Source organism: Acomys minous (assembly GCF_964271855.1).
Source record: "Acomys minous genome assembly, chromosome: 11".
Lineage (NCBI taxonomy): Eukaryota > Metazoa > Chordata > Mammalia > Rodentia > Muridae > Acomys > Acomys minous.
Window position 1 is genome coordinate 4,104,536 of NC_140492.1, and position 17,216 is coordinate 4,121,751.

General features: G+C 44.6%; 1 protein-coding gene across 10 annotated transcripts in view; it reads right to left on the bottom strand.

Annotated features, from left to right (window-relative positions):
* Positions 1-17,216, bottom strand: part of TTC3 (tetratricopeptide repeat domain 3) — a 103,662-nt gene that overhangs the window by 61,448 nt on the left and 24,998 nt on the right. For all 10 annotated transcript variants that reach the window (XM_084800452.1, XM_084800454.1, XM_084800459.1 and 7 more), the window contains 4 exons: positions 9,074-9,128; positions 2,504-2,666; positions 1,406-1,451; positions 299-422 (listed from right to left, as the gene is read on the bottom strand). In XM_084800452.1, the coding sequence (XP_084656578.1) occupies positions 299-422; positions 1,406-1,451; positions 2,504-2,666; positions 9,074-9,128 (388 nt within the window). The remainder of the gene's footprint in view (positions 1-298; positions 423-1,405; positions 1,452-2,503; positions 2,667-9,073; positions 9,129-17,216) is intronic.

The window sequence follows — 17,216 nt, forward strand, 5'->3', positions numbered from 1 at the left end:
AAGCAGCGGAAACTCAACTGCTAGACTTTCCCGTCTCTTGCTCCCAGGAGACTGGCTGAGAGACAGCAATGGAGGACAAGCAGGCAGAGCTAACTGGCAAGCCAGCATCTGGGAAGCTCTCTGACTCCGAGGTAAGCCATGTGGCACTAAAACACTATCTGTATGTAGTGATGTGGAGGGTCATCGTCTTGGTATCAACAAAAATTGCACGTGTCACCAAAACATCTGCCACCAAAGTGTCACTGTGAAAGCGAGGCTGTGCGCACTAGAAATAATCACAGATTTTAGCTGAGCTTACCTTCAGATTCTGATTGCCACCACTTGCCATTCTGTACTTAGTTTTTCTGAAACCTCTTTCTGTTTCCACAAAGTTAAGTGATGTTCTAAAAGCAGGTGCTGATGAATGTCTAGGTATGTACGCCCTGGAGGTGATAAACAACAACGGACCGTCGTGTCACTCCTATGCTGACGTGCATCTGCAGTGCTTGTTCAGACAAAGCCAAGTGTCACATTCTGAAAAGAGCTCCACTGCTGAGACGGGATTTACACACCACTAGTATTCTTAACCTGAAATTAAGCTAAAACTAAGAGTGGCTCAAGACAAGTGTTTCTGGTTCTAATAGTAAAGTAACTAAATTCTACGCGCTTTAACAGCTTTGACATCTGATGCACCTTAACAAGCCTTTTAAAAAGTTTGAGCTGTTTTAATTTTGATTCCATTTCTTATTATTTTTAAATTTTCAAACAGTCTATTTTGATCATATTCTTTCCCCTCCCCAACCCTGGCTACTGCTTCTTTACTGTAAGCACACGCAAGTCTATCTGAAGCCTTTGAGAGACATCAAGAAACTGGAAGTCACGTGCCAGGACAGAGGAAAAGGCACAGGCTCCATCCCAGCAACTCACTGGCCACACTGGTCCTCACTCAAGCTTTAAAATCTTATTTTACTCTTTCCCACAGATGTAGGCTAGTAAGATATATAATATATACTACACATACATATTTATTTTCATGAAGTTAAGTAAAATAGCAAAACAACAAACCAACTTCTAAGTCACATGCTTTTAAGATACTAATTCAAGTGTGCAGTCACACATGCACAACACTGACACTTGTGAACACATTCCACTCATGCACGTGCGCGTGCGCACTCTCGTTCTCTGTCTGTCTGTCTGTCTCTCTCTGCAAATCAAGCCTCTCTTCCACGCTAACTGGAAGCTGCACTATGTGGCTGAGTACACAGCTCAGAGGTAGAGCACCTGCCCAGCATACACACTGCCCTGGTTTGATTCCCAGCACCATTTAAAGTTGCTATTAGCTCTTAAATTGACAAGCACAGTGATTCTTAATTTCACAGGACAAAGCCTTTCCAAAGCAGCAGCCACTGACCTGGTGTTAACTCACCTGCTTTCATAAAAAGCTTTAATTGGATTCTTATTTGATGTCCGACCTACAAAAGCCAACCACACACACAGGGATCAATGGACTGGCACCACAGATGTTAAAAGATTTAAATTTTTTTCTGCTGATAGTTGAAAACATTAAAGTTTAAAAGCTGAAAACTAAATCCTAGCACTTTTACAGTTTAGATGCTTTTAGTATCAAGGTGTCAACAAACTGCTCCATGATCCTGTCAGATACCCCATTACATGTGATGGCTGATAGGTTGTCAGCAACACATAAACATGAACCAGCAGCACCTGTCTCAAGGAGCGCACAATCTCAGAATCACACTCTGCTGGATACACAGAACTGCCCAGCTCTGCAGACACCAGACACCCAGAGGAAAAAATAACAGGAGAAAGGTCTACATGCTGGAAGTGGAGCATAAGGAATTCTAAGTGTCAGAGAAAGAAGGCAAGGGCAGGATGCGTGTTAAGTGAGAACCTGCAATTCAGCCAGTTTCTGCACTGCCAGTTTCTGAGATAGATGACAGGTAGGTAGGTAGGTGATTGACTGATAGCTAGGTGATCAATAGATATATGACTGGTAGATAGATGGTAGACAGACAGACAGATAATAGATTAACAGAAAGATGCATAGATGACAGGTAGATAGATGGTTGATAGGTAGATAGATGGTTGATAGATACTTAGATGATTAATAGATGATATAAATGTTAGACAGATGGGTAGATGATAGATGATGCATGCTCAGCATGCTGCATAATTAGTTGCAACATTGGTGCTAAAACATCAAGCAACACTGAAGGGCCTTTTCTTAGGAAATTAATGGAAGAAAACAAATTTCTTTTAAAAACTTATCAGAAAGTACAGGAAGGAGTATTTTTCTACAGAACAAATAAAACCTTGATTAGTGTTTCAAACATACAAATGACTTTCAATCACCCAGAAGCAGAAAACCTGAGTGACTTCCCCAAGACAGCATAGCACATGGACAAACCACCTGAGGATAGTGCGGCCCTCCATTAACCCAGGAAATCCATTTTCAGAAGTCTTAAAGGGAATGTGACTGTAACCAAAAGAATCTTAGGTGAAATACCTTGCAGGTCTTCTATTTGTTTTTGTAACTTTACATGCTGCTGAATTAGATCCTTCATTCCCTCAGGGTCATTTTTACAGAGTTTTTGAGCTTTTATGTTTGCTTGCAGGGCCCAGTCATGTTCCCCCAGCATAGAAAGAGCATCACAATAACGATAATGACCCTGTTCCAAAAAGATAAATTTAATTTTTCTCAAAAAATATGCTAGGTTAAAGAAGATAAGGAAAAATATTTTGGTTGAAATGGATTAGTTTAGGCCTATCAATAAAAAAATATTAATATCCCAGAAAATAAAGTGGCTTATGAACTAAGTAAAAAGTTATAAATAAGCATGTAATTTTAAATAATTAGCTAGAAACCATTGTGTTTTTTTTAAACCACTGTTTTTTTAAGAGACTTTTGAACCCCTAGAAAAGAATCTAACTCCTGTTATAGTTCACTACTAAGGAATAACATATTTTACTACATGAGGCATAACAGTCATTAGTTATAGGTAAACAACTTAATTTTTTCCAAAACATTTGCAATGCAGACAGTCTCTAAGCCATGACATGCCCTCCACTTTGGAAGTCAAACAGTTCCGGCGGCTGGAGGGCACCACTGGCATGCCCACCATTTTGCCAAGGTTTCCAAGTGAGGACTGTGGCTGGGCTACCTCTTAGCTCTCTCCTCCCTTTGATCTACTCTGAGTCATCTCTAAATACAGTTTCTGAAAGCCACTGGTATTGCTGACTTACAGTGTAATTCCAATGTTAAGGATTTTAGTTGTTACAAAACCCAAAGTCGTTTCTGGCTCCAAACATTAACTTTGTACTGTGGAGACCAAGGGCTCAATAAGGCCCTGTTCACGTTACCCACCTGCTCCTAGTGCAGCCCAAACCTTCTTCTAGAAGAGGACTCACCAGCAAACTACACTGGAACCTGCAGCAGCACACAAGCCAGGCAAAGAACCCGACTTCATGACACCTGTCCACATCTCCTTTTTTACCACTTATTTACAGAGAGCATTTGTTTTAGCAAGAGGCCAAAAGATAACAAAGTAAAAAACAAACAAACGAATAAAAACAAAACCAAAATATAGTCTTCCTTTAGAGAACATCAGTGGCATGTGTGTGTGCAAGGTCTGTGCTGTGTCTGGGGACCTGTCTGTGAGCTCTGTCTAGCCTCAGGTCAAAGACGCTGACTCGAGTTGTACCTGGTTCAACAGTGCTTGTCACCAAGGGTGGATGCTCTATTTCTGGACACCTGAGACTCCTCAGGGAAGCTACAAGGTCAGAATCCTACTTCTAGACACTGAGCAACTTCCGATTTTAAAAGAGTAAACCGTAGCTAGGACAAGAAATTATAAGACCACACCCTATACTTTCAGTAAATATTTTTTATCATGCCCCTACTGACCCACTACTCAAATATTCTACCCAGTCCTTTTTCCCCCGAACTCCTATAAAACTCAGTTCAACTCCTAATGACTGGCAAGGGTTTTCTCTATCTCTTTGAATTATGCTTAGATTAAAAGTGTCTCTTTCTTAAAATCAATTACTAAAGCTGGGTTCTCCTTTGACACTGCTCGCTTATCTCAGGCTCCTTCAGGAGAGGCCATCCCTCAGGGCCGAACCCTGACAATGCAGTTGAGAGAAGGCGTGGCTGCGATGTGGGGGACTCACCAGGCTTCGGGTCGCTGTGTCTACAGCAGGCAGGCACCTAGCCTCATCAGGACTTAGGGCTCCCTCAGGCTAACCACACAGAAAACCCAGGGCTTCTCTTCCCCTGGACGACAGCTGTTGGTTTTAAGGATCTTACTGCATAGGAAGAGCACATGCTCTTTATTTTTATGGTTTCAGCTAAGACAGAGTAACAGAGACAAAAAGGTAAGAAGCCGGGGCTTACAAAAGGACATCTGAGCGTTGGCCATAGAAGGAAGAGGAGCACCAACCCTAAGCCTGCTCCAGCTGGCCTCAGCACAGCAGGAAGTGTACAGGAGACACACTCCAGGAATAGCAGGAGCCCAAAGACAATCCCAGGCCTTCCTCAGGAGCATTAACTACTCAGAAGGTTTTGACTCAGTGGGGAAAAAATTAAAACTTCTACTACTCCTAAAAAATTTGTAAGAGATCTTTAGAAAATTATTACCATGATCTGGATTTTAGTGCTAAGAATTCTCTCTCACATACTTGTTTTACAAAATACTTATTAAATACTTGCCAAATGCAAGTTTCAGTGATCAACAAAGTTCTATTTCAAGCAAGAGAGTGGCAATCATGAAAGAACAGACACTGAGCACCCTCAACACAAGCACCAGCCAGTGCAGAATCCAGCTCCAGACAATCTGTCTTATCTAGAACACTCACTGTGTGTGGGAGGTGTGTCTCTGTGTATGTCTGTTATGTCAGTGTGACTGTCTGTCTGTCTGTCTGTCTGTCTGTCTGTGTGCATGTCTCTATGTCTGTCTGTTATGTCGGTGTGTCTGTCTGTTTCTGCTGTATGTCTGTGTGTGTGTCCTGTGCGGCTGTGTCTCTGTATGTGTGTGTCTCTGTATATGTCTGTCTGTCTCTGCTGTATGTCTGCGTGTGTGTCCTGTGTGGCTGTGTCTCTGTATATGTCTGTCTGTCTCTGCTGTATGTCTGTGTGTGTGTGTGTGTGTGTGTGTGTGTGTGTGTGTGCGCATGTCTCTGTGTCTATCTGTTATGTCAGTGTGTCTGTCTGTCTGTCTCTGCTGTATGTCTGTGTGTGTGTGTCCTGTGCGGCTGTGTCTCTGTACGTATGTGTCTCTGTGTCTGTGTCTGTGTGTGTGTGTGTGTGTGTGTGTGTGTGTGTGTGTGTGTGTGCATGTCTCTGTGTCTGTCTGTTATATCAGTGTGTCTGTCTGTCTGTCTCAGCTGTATGTCTCTGTGTGTGTCCTGTGCGGCTGTGTCTCTGTACGTATGTGTCTCTGTGTCTGTGTGTGTGTGTGTGTGTGTGTATGTGTGTGTGTGCATGTCTCTGTGTCTGTCTGTTATATCAGTGTGTCTGTCTGTCTGTCTCAGCTGTATGTCTCTGTGTGTGTCCTGTGCGGCTGTGTCTCTGTATGTGTGTCTCTGTGTCTGTCTGTCTGTCTCTGCTGTATGTCTGTGTGTGTGTCCTGTGCGGCTGTGTCTCTGTATGTGTGTGTCTCTGTGTCTGTCTGTCTGTCTCTGCTGTATGTGTGTGTGTGTCCTGTGTGGCTGTGTCTCTGTATGTGTGTGTCTCTGTGTATGTCTGTGTGTCTCTGCTGTATGTCTGTGTGTGTGTGTCCTGTGTGGCTGTGTCTCTGTATGTGTGTGTCTCTCTGTGTATGTCTGTGTGTCTGTCTGTCTGTGTCCTGTGTGGCTGTGGCTGTGTGTGTCTCTGTGTATGTCTGTTATGTCAGTGCGTCTGTCTGTCCGTATGTCTCTACAGTATGTCTCTGTGTATGTCCTGTGCAGCTGTGTCTTTGTGTATGTCTGTTATGTCAGTGTATGTGTCTGTCTGTTTCTACTGTATGTCTGTGTGTGTGCCCTAAGTGTGTGTGTCTCTGTGTATGTCTGTGTGTGTACCCTGAGTGTGTGTGTCTCTGTGTATGTCTGTTATGTCGGTGTGTCTGTCTGTCTGTCTCTGCTGTATGTCTGTGTGTATGTCCTGTGCAGCTGTGTCTCTGTACATGTCTGTTATGTCAGTGTGCCTATTTGTCTGTGTTGTCTATCTATGTGTATGTCCTGTGTATCTGTGTCTCTCTGTGTATGTCTGTCCTGTCGGTGTGTCTGTCTGTCTCTGCTGTATGTCTATGTGTCCTGTGTCTGTGTGCACACATATCCACAGTGCCATAGTGCACATGTGGAAGCCAGAGGACAACTTTCAGGAGTCAGTTCTCTTCTCTCACAATATGAACGTAAGTCATCAGGCTGCATGGCAAGTGCCTTTGCCTGCCCATCAACCCCATTTAAAACAAATAAATAATTACATGATTTCATTTAATACTGTTTTTAAAAATCCATATATTGATAAGCTAGTCAATTCATTTCCAACACAATCTAGTATTTGGTAACTTATTCAGCAGCAACAGTAGAGTGCCTGCCTTGGCCGCAACAGTTGCGGCGAGTACAACAGCAGAGTGCCTGCCTGGGCCACAACAGTCGCAGCAACTACGTGGCGGCACCTGAGGTTCCCTGTTCTATTGGTTTCATTTCTAATCCGTCTACTGCTCACGACAACTTTAATTCTACTGTCAAGATAGTTCAGTTTCTAGACTAAATCACAGAAACTTTGTCTTAGAATGTTACCTAACTAGACACATGGTATATTAAAAAAATGTTCTATGCTAAAAAGGGGAGAAAGGAAGAGGAGAAAAGAACAGGAAATGCCTACAACAGTCAGGGTTGGTGTTTTCATGTAATGAGGAAACAGGTAACTAAGGGACCTTAAGTGAAGAATGACCAGCAAATGACCAGCTAGCCAACAATGAGGAAAAGCATTCAAGGTAGAAAGGAAAAAAAAGGGAAATGGGTCCTGCACGTTTGGAGAAAGTGAACAGGCCAAAGGGACAGCAGAGTCAATCAGAGAAAGAATGACCAGAGTGAGGGGGAAAGCAAGGGTATTCAAGAGTGAACACACCAGGTAACCCAAAGTACTAACTTTGATCAAGGAAAAATACATCTACCGATTGACTGCTTTATCACTAGACAATTCGGCAAAAAGAATGCGCTAAGACAGGCCGGGCAGAGACCAGTACCGTCAGCTACTCAGGAGAAAGTGGGAAGAGGCCAAGGCCAAGGCCAAAAACAGCCAGGGCAAGCCAGTGACGCCACAATCTCAAACAGGAAAGCAGAAGGCGGAGTGGGGAGAGCTCAGTGGCGGCTGCATGGCCTCTAGGATCAGTGCCCATCACACCACTCAACTAATTAATCAACTAATGCAGACACCAAAAATGAAAGTAAAAACGCTGCAGTGATGGCTTTGGACATTTTACCAGGTGTAAATATGCAAAAAAATTTCATGGGCGCATGCATAAGAAATCAAGTAGCTATTGGGGCACATACACAAAAGACCAAGTAATGTTCTAAGGCATACACACACTGAACACAGTACTTATGGGGTGTGTACACCATATGTCTTTCCAAGTAAGTTTTTAGCAATTCACACTCTGACCAGTTTACTGAATTCCTGCTAGTACTCAAAGGGTGCCCCAGTCTCCCCAGCACTGCACACCACCTCTCACCTGTGAGGCCCTCTACTGCCCAGCACTGCACATCACCTCTCACCTGTGAGGCCCTCTACTGCCCAGCACTGCACATCACCTCTCACCTGTGAGGCCCTCTACTCCCCAGCACTGCACATCACCTCTCACCTGTGAGGCCCTCTACTGCCCAGCACTGCACATCACCTCTCACCTGTGAGGCCCTCTACTGCCCAGCACTGCACATCACCTCTCACCTGTGAGGCCCTCTACTCCCCAGCACTGCACATCACCTCTCACCTGTGAGGCCCTCTACTCTACTCTGCTCCACTCAGTTTTTGGTTTTTAGTCCTCTTACAACTGTATTGGAAATAGTCAAGTTCCTCACTTTCGAGAAATTTTTTAAAAATTATTATAATTATATATACAGTGCTCTGCCTGCATGTACACCTTCAGGCCAGAAGAGGCTATCAGATCACATTATATGGATGGCTGTGAGCTGCCATGTGGTTGCTGGAAGAGCAGTCAGTGTGCTCTTAACCTCTGAGCCATCTCTCTAGCACCTCAAAAGTATTTTTTTTTTACATTTAAATTGTTGTGTTTGTGTGTGTATGTGTGCCTGGGAAGCCAGAAGAAAGTACTGACTCCTCTGGAGCTGGAAGTACAAGCAGCTGTGAGCAACCTGACTTGGGTGCAGGGAACCAACTCCAGGCCTAGGCAGGTAGCAGGCACTCCTAACCAGTCCTTGGTTTCTCATTGCTACTGGCCATTCACGGTTAGTTTTCTATAAAAACTTACTCGTTTTATTGGTCCACTCTCTTATAAGGTTTCTTATGTGCTTTAAGACTACCCGGCACACCCAGTATATAAATCCCATCAGTTACATATGGGATCTATATGACAAATGAGCTCATCCCAGCCTCTTAGCATCTCTCACCATACACAAATTTTAAGCTTGATACAGTGAGTTATAACCAAGTGGAGCAGCTTCTGCTGTGATTTTGTCCCCCGTGTTACTCAAGAAACCCTGGGGCTGGGGGTGAGAGGGAAAACCTGCACGCCGATGGACGTGCCTCAATAAAGCAGAACTAAAACGGGGGAGCTTTGCAATCCCTTTCTAATCTTGAGGCAAGAAAGATGCTCTCACTGATTCCCCTCCCTCCCTGCCACTTCCCTTCCTCCCCTCCACCCATTATTAAGCCTTCTAACTCACTAGGAGGTGCTTCTCCACTCACCACCTCCCGCAGCCAAGTCTTTGAACTGACAGTAAACTCCTGAGCCCACGTCCTGGCGAGGCTTTGTAACGTCCCCCAGCATTTTTATGCACGTTTTCCCACAGACCCATTTCCACACAGCAGTAAGGCTCAGGGGCTTGCACGCTGTAGGGCACAGAGGAGGCCTACCTTTGGCCAGGTGTTCTTCAAAACAATGGCTCTCTTCCCATCACTGAGCGCATTTCTAAGGAGAAAAACAGGAAATAAAACATTTGAGCATTTCATTCTGTTACTGCAGAAATGCTATGTATCATGTGTCTATCTGTCACGAAATTTACATGAATATAGTGCAGTAAAAAAAAAAATTAATCCATACAGTAAATATCCAAATAGCAAAGTTAGAAAAGGCAGAAAAGCAAAACAAAAGGGAATAGTCGCCCAGAGCCCCACAACTACCCAGGAATCCTCTCAGCATCTGTTAGACTCATTATTCACACGATCTTCTGCACTGTTCTAGTTTTTTAACATAACTTGATTGTCAACAATGTAACTGCTAAACCCTTCACACAACACATCAGTTAAGCAAAACTGAGCAGCGGAGCCGAGGCTAGCCCAGTGGTTCTCAGCCTTCCTAGCACTGCGACCCTTTAATACAGCTCCTCCTGCTGTGCTAACCCCCCAACCATACAATTATTTTAACTGCTATTTCATAGTTTTGCTACTGTTATGAATTGTTATGTAAGTATCTCAGGCAACTCCTATGAAATGGCCGCTGAACTCCAAAGGGGCCTCAATCCATAGGTTGAGAACTGCTGCTTTAGAACAAGAACCCAGTTACATCTGACTAGATGCTGCTTCCTTCTCTCAGCGGCTGCAGAACAAGGAGAGTGGATCTGCTCTGGCTGCTCTGTGGCGGCGCATGCTAAACACAAAGTGTTAAACTGTCAGATGCTGGAGGAGCCACGCCTTAGTCTGTCTCCAGCATCTGTCTTCAGCGACATTCCCCAACAGCATGTCTCACGAGTCCTCACCACACCCAGGAGGAGCCTAGCACCGCTCACAAACGTCCAAATGCTAAGGCGCTAGTTCTGACAGCCCACTCTCTCCTGTAAGCTCACATACTCTTTCTCACTGGCCTAAGCACTGTATTTTCTCTGTCCAACTCACTTAGTCTATTTTTCACTTTCATGCTTTAAATGTCTGCTGTGAATTCACTGGCTCATTATATCATAGTCACATAAATCAATACATTGAAACAAATTGAAAAAAAAACAAACGAGGTAACTTATGCCAGACATTCATAACTACTAAAGGTATACAGCAAAATATTAGAAAAGAAATAACCAAAATAACAAAATCTCCTAAAGATAGACAATTAGATTAACAGAAAAAGACGGAGGAATGGACAGGTGACTCTACACAAACTTATCTGTGACAGAAGTGACAGCACAGGGCATGAGGCAAACAGACTGTTAATAAGAGCCGCTCAAACACGTAGACATTCACACAAATGTCAAACACCTACTCGTGCTCAACAGCAAAGCCAAGCTGAGGAGGCTGTGAGTTTAGGTAGCAACACTAATGTAAGGAGAGAAAGAAGTCACACTTTTAGAAGAAACACAGAACACTCTGGTGGCCACAGAGCAGACAAAGATTATAAACACAAAACAACAAGGACTTGCCATGAGGAAAATATCTGATAAACTGTATCATATTAAAGTGTGGGTATGTGAGTATGTGTGTGCGTGTGCATTGTAGAAGGGAGGTCAAGTGTAGAGGTCGGAGAACAACTTGGAGGACGGAGTTCTCTCCTCCTACCACGTGCAATCTGGAGATTAAATCCAGATCTTCAGCTGGGTGGTCTAGACCCACTGAACCATTTCATTATTTCTAGAAGTAACAGTGGGGCTGGAGAGACGGCTCAGAGGCTAAGAGTACAGTCTGCTCTTCTAGAGGTCCTGAGTTCAATTCCCAGCAACCACATGGTGGCAGCTCACAACCATCTAGAATGTGATCTAGTGCCCACTTCTGGCAGGCAGGTGTACATTCAGGCAGAGCACTGTATACATAATAAATAAATAAATCTTTTTTTTTTTTTTAAGTTAACAGCTTTTGGTAACAAGAAAACAAACCAGAAGTACAGAAAGGGCAAGCTACTCAGAGTGTGACGATGCTTGCGCGACTTAGTCTCAGTGACTCACAAGACTACAAACGTGCCATAGAGACAGACATCCAGTATTTCATAAGAGCACATCCAAACAGTCAGGAACATGAGGAACACTCAAGCACCCTCAACCGCTTACAAATGCAGACGAACACGAGGTGTGCAGCCTCCACAGCTATCATGTCTGTGAAGTGAGGCATGCAAATAAGTGCTGGCGAGGACATGGACCGCAGCTCTCCCCTCCCCCCCTCCCGAGAAGACGGGAACGGCGCCATCACAGGAAGTTATGACCTACAGCAGAACACAGGCAAGCCCTGTCCTTGAACGCACACTCCGCAGAACCTGATACCACTAACAGCCGAATACTAGAAGCTTACCAGATCGCCCATCGATGACACAATGGCTACCCTACGGTTTATTCACGAAGTCAGTGAATACTTTACAACCTGGGCCACCCCAGAACACTGCTGAGGGCCAAACACAGAAGAGCCACAGTACAGGATCCCATTGACGCTGCACAGAGACAAAACCACCCAGTGGAAGTCTGGGCAAAGACTGGTCGGGAAGAGAGATGGGCAGCGGCTGAAAGAACACGGAGTTGCTTGGCTCTGCTGTGATCTGGGTGCTGTTTTCAAGTTATATGACTTGCAAAGATTCAGTCTACACCCTGGTGATATACGTTTCCTAGGATGTGTACTACTTTTTAAAAGATCACAAGAAATAGCTGGGTTTTTCTCTGCTGGAGAATGTGACACCTGGCCTACAGCAGTCACTAGTCACCCTACCACCACAGGGGTAGGACGGCCGCTTTCTCACCAGAGCCATTGAGGCTGAAAACCTAGGCCTCAGATGACAGTGCTGAGGCCAGCACATACACCCTATGGCCACCATCTTCAGGAGCCTGGGCATTGCATTTCATCACCATTCAAGCCAGTTCAATCTGTCACAGGTGTCAAGTCCCTTCCTCCAAGCACCTCTAGAAACTGTCTACACCCATTGTCTCTAGTTCCCCACAGTAAACAGTTCACACCAACCTGCTGCTCCAAGCCTCCCACCGACAGCTCCCCTAATTACTGGAAGAAGTTAATATTCCTCAGTCCAAACTCACTCACATGTGTTGGCAGCCAGACACTGCTGTCTTTTCTTACTTCTTTCCATAAAACCACCTCCTCCTGCCTTTCTGGACAAGGTTTCCCCCTTCTCTGTGAGATATCAAGGTTCAACTTGGCTCCTCTTTTCTCTTTAGCCTGAGCTCTGGTAGAAGACTACAAGGTTGTTTCAGTCTTGTGTACAAGGTGATATCAGTTACTGCGGGAGCATCTAAGAGTCCACTCTGCAAGCTCTACCGTCTACCAGTTAGACCAGTGCCTGGGAGTCACAGGATTCCAGTATTCAGTCAAGAGTGAAACCTACTTTCTTAAGCAGTATCAACTGCATCTCCAACTTCTCTCTTCCTGGACATCCGTCCCAAACAATGCCATCTACTCTTTTTAGTTTCACCTCCATACAATATTCCAATCTGGATGTTTCCCAGACATTTCCACTCAGTGTATGTGTGTGTTCATTTGGTGTATTTTCATGCTTGTGTGCATGCATGTATCTACAGCTCTAGATAGATAAACAGATAGACAGAGTGTCAGAGTCTACCTCCTATAAATTTACTCTTTTTCCAATGACTCTCCACTGCTAAGTGGGCCCAAAATCCAAGAATCCGCTAAGAACACAAGCCAATGTGTCCTTCCTCATATCCCAGTACTAAAGCACGGGCCATTTCTGTCACCTGTGCCTCTAAATATCCTAAACCTTCCCACGTGTCTGTGTGTACTCTAGCTACCTTCCTCCAGCCTGGAGTCCTCCAGCAGTCTTGGTGCAGCCCCTCTACAGCGGTTTTCTGTAACCAGAGGAAGCTGTCGGGAGGTACTACCAGCCTTCAGTAACAGCCTCGGTTCATCGGAAATTAGCATCTTACTACCCTCTCAGTGGCCAAGAGCCTAACCTAACTTGCGAAGTCTAGATAGACCCTAACCACACATGGCCATTTCTGTACGTCAGGTCACGTGGCATACCATCAGTTCCATGAAGACAACAGCACACCACTTCCAACTCCAGCCTTCACCCGGCTGGCCACTGGCTAGAGCACAGTGTCTATCTGTGCCCATTCCTGCAGTCAGCCGGATCTAGAATGCTGGTGTTACCTGTTGAGTTGGCATGAATGTACCAATTGTTCTAACAGCATCTGCTATAAAGAACCCATTTAGTAATGTGTGAATGTAAGTGAAACTAGATTTCCACATGGTTGGATCTGACGACTGGAGCATGAACAGTGTAGGTGACAAGCCAGGCCTCTCCAGTCAGGAGAGTGGGGTTGATATTGTGCAGTACAAATCTGTGACAGTGGAAAGTCTTGATATATCAACTGCTATTAACCACTGATGACCTCGTTTTAGCCCAAGTGTTTCAACTTACTATAGTTACCACAAAAGCATGTTTATTTCCCCCAGACGCACCTCAATCTAACACTTCAGATATAATATTGGGTTTTTGTTTTGTTTTGTTTTTTATTTCTTATTCAGGGACCTTAAAACACAGGCAGAACGTCAGATTACCTTTTCTTATAGGCTCAAAGTTCATGGCCATGGCTGTCTGGTTCTGCATGTGACTGTGGGTGAATCGGTAACAAACCATTTAGCAATCAAACTGAACCATTTAGCAATCAAATTAAGACCTCAGTCCCAGCGTCTGCATCAGTGAGGCAGGCGGCATTTGGTCACCAGTAGCTTATGTCCCACACTTATCTCTTAACTGCCTCTGGACAGGGCATGACACCCCGAAACTACAAGACAGATGTGCATGTGGAGTGTTCAAGAACCCTGCTGGCTGTCAACCATTAATTTCAAGGTCCAACTAGATTAACAAAGAAACAGTTAACTCTTTCCCAAGCAGCTTAATGTTACTGTTACTACAAATGGAAGTCACTGAGCTACCTTCAAATACACAGCGACTGACAACCATCTACAGAAGCAGAATGTTCCTTCATCTAACAGAGCAAACGAAGCTTAGCATGAATTTATCCTACAGATACTAGTACCCACTGAATATAAAAAAAAGTCCTTAAAAACCTGTATTTAATTAAGCAAAAATAATCTATATCCTAATGAGTTGTAGTTATAAGTAGTCCATAGGTTAACTCAGCTGGCCTATTCAAACTATATACTAATACAACCGATGGGCCATCAGCGAATCCAGCCAACAGAATGTTGCCCACAAACAAGAACAAGATCTTGATACAGATATGCAAGTTCTAACACTTAAACATAAAAAACCAATGAGTACAACAGTATGTGCAACACAGTATATTTTTCCACTCGTGGTTTTTAAAGGGTGTGCCTCATCAATCAACTCAAATTGCTTTTTTTCCCCCCTTTGGGTTTTTTGAGACAGGGTCTCTCTGTGTAGCCTTGGCTGTCCTGGACTCACTTTGTAGACCAGGCTGGCCTCGAACTCACAGCAATCCGCCTGCCTCTGCCTCCCTGGGATTACAGACTCATGCCACTGTGTCCTGCTGAAATTGCCTATAATCTGATTTATAAAAATAAAAATCCACTTGGTTCAACATGAACTGGATCTGAAGAGAATAGGAAATAAATACCCACACAAAAACTGTCAGTAGATACTTTTCAGCTCAAAATGTTATCATGTATACTTAAGTCTTCTACTTTAAAAAAAGGGGGTGTGGGGTAGGAGAGGTAACAGAGTGGTTAAGAGAATCTGGGGCTCTTGCAGAGGACCTGTGTTCTGTCCCCAGAAATCTCGAGGCAGCCCCCAACTGTCTTTACTCAGTCCCTAGAGACTAGATACCCGCTTCTGGCTTCCATGGGCTCTGCGTGCATGTGGTACACATACACAAATGTAACAAAACACACCTACGTAGAAAATAAAATCAAGTCTCTTGAAAAGGGAGTACACTCCCCAAGACTGGCAATTATGTTCTCTTCAAGAGCAAACTTAAGGCTTCCAAGTAAAAACAGACCATGCGATTAAGAGAACTGAGATGAATAACTCAAACAGCACATTCAGGAACTAAACCCTGTGGGCCCTCGCAGACGCACGTGCACACTCACACACTGTCAGTCTGTGTGTGTGTCACACAATCACTCCCTCAGGAGGAAATTCTCAGACGCACATACATACACACACTCACTCCCTCAGGAGGAAATTCTCACAGATGCACATGCACATACACACTCACACACTGTCAGTCTGTGTGTGTGTGTCACACACTCACTCCCCCAGGAGGAAATTCTCAGATGCACATGCACATACACACTCACACACTGTCAGTCCATGTGTGTGCCACACACTCACTCCCTCAGGAGGAAATTCTCAGACTCACATGTACATACACACTCACACACTCTGTCACTCTCTGTGTGTGTCTGTCTGTCATACACTCACTCCCTCAGGAGAAAATTCTCACAGACGCACATGCGCACTCATACACTCTGTCAGTGTGTGTGTGTGTGTGTGTGTGTGTGTGTGTGTGTCACACACTCACTCCCTCAGGATGAAATTCTCAGACGCACATACACATTCACACATTGTCAGTCCATGGATGTGTCACACACTCACTCCCCCGAGGAAATTCTCAGACGCACATGCACATACACACTCATATACTCTGTCAGTCTGTGTGTGTGTCACACACTCACTCCCTCAGGAGAAAATTCTCACAGATGCACATGCACACTCACACATTCTCAGTCTGTGTGTGTGTGTCTGTCTGTCATACACTCACTCCCTCAGGAGAAAATACTCACAGACGCACATGCACACTCACACACTGTCAGTCCGTGTGTGTGTGTCACACACACTCCCTCAGGAGGAAATTCTCAGACGCACATGCACATACACACAAACTCTGTCAGTCTGTGTGTATGTGTCACACACTCACTCCCTCGGGAGGAAATTCTCAGACTCACATACACATACACTCACACACTCTGTCAGTCTGTGTGTGTGTGTCACACACTCACTCCCCTAGGAGAAAATTCTCAGATGCACATGCACATACACTCACACACTGTCAATCTCTGTGTGTGTGTGTGTGTCACACACTCCCTCAGGAGAAAATTCTCACAGATGCACATGCACACTCACACATTCTCAACACACTCCCTCAGGAGGAAATTCTCAGACTCACATGCACATACATACTCACACACTCTGTCAGTCTGTGTGTGTGTGTCACACACTCACTCCCCCAGGAGGAAATTCTCAGACGCACATGCACATACACTCACACACTGTCAATCTCTGTGTGTGTGTGTGTCACACACTCCCTCAGGAGAAAATTCTCACAGACACACATGCACACTCACACATTGTCAGTCCATGTGTGTGTATGTGTCACACACACACTCCCTCAGGAGGAAATTCTCACAGACACACATGCACATACACACTCACACATTCTGTCAATCTGTGTGTGTCACACACTCACTCCCTCAGGAGGAAATCTCACAGACACATGGTTAAGTCGCTATACCTCTGATCTCAGAAATTCAGAAAAAAAGTCAACAGGACTTAGTCTTTCTGATAGACAAATCACATCTGGAGTGAGATGGGAAAGAATACTACATGATAGGTAGGTTAATATCAAAATGGTGAGGATTACTCAAAGCAGATTCAATACTCGGGCATGCATGTCCCCGTCTCTAATATCACTCCCCCTAGGAATGCTCATTGTACCCCCAGAAGAATTCTAATTCCCCAAACACAAGCTCTACAAAAATGAACTAGACAGAGTAGACAAGATTCACCCACGTACATTATGTAAGCTTTGTAACCAGCTAAATTAGGCATGTCATGATTCCTTTTCACATGCACAGAACTGGAAGTTTCTGGCTACTTCATTTACAACCATCCTACTAATGGCCAATGGTTAGACACTGTATTGAAAAGTGTGCTTCTAGAACACATAACAACGAAGAATCTCATCCACGCCAGGAGTGCTGGGGTTCATAAAACATCTTCGACTCAAGGGTTCCAAGCGTAAGAAGCAGTAGCAGCAGCAGCAGCAGCAGCAGCAGCAACCCCCAGCTCTCTTCCTCACAAGCCCACCATCCAGCCCAGGAGGGGAGCACATGCTCTGGGCCTGACTCTTGTCTT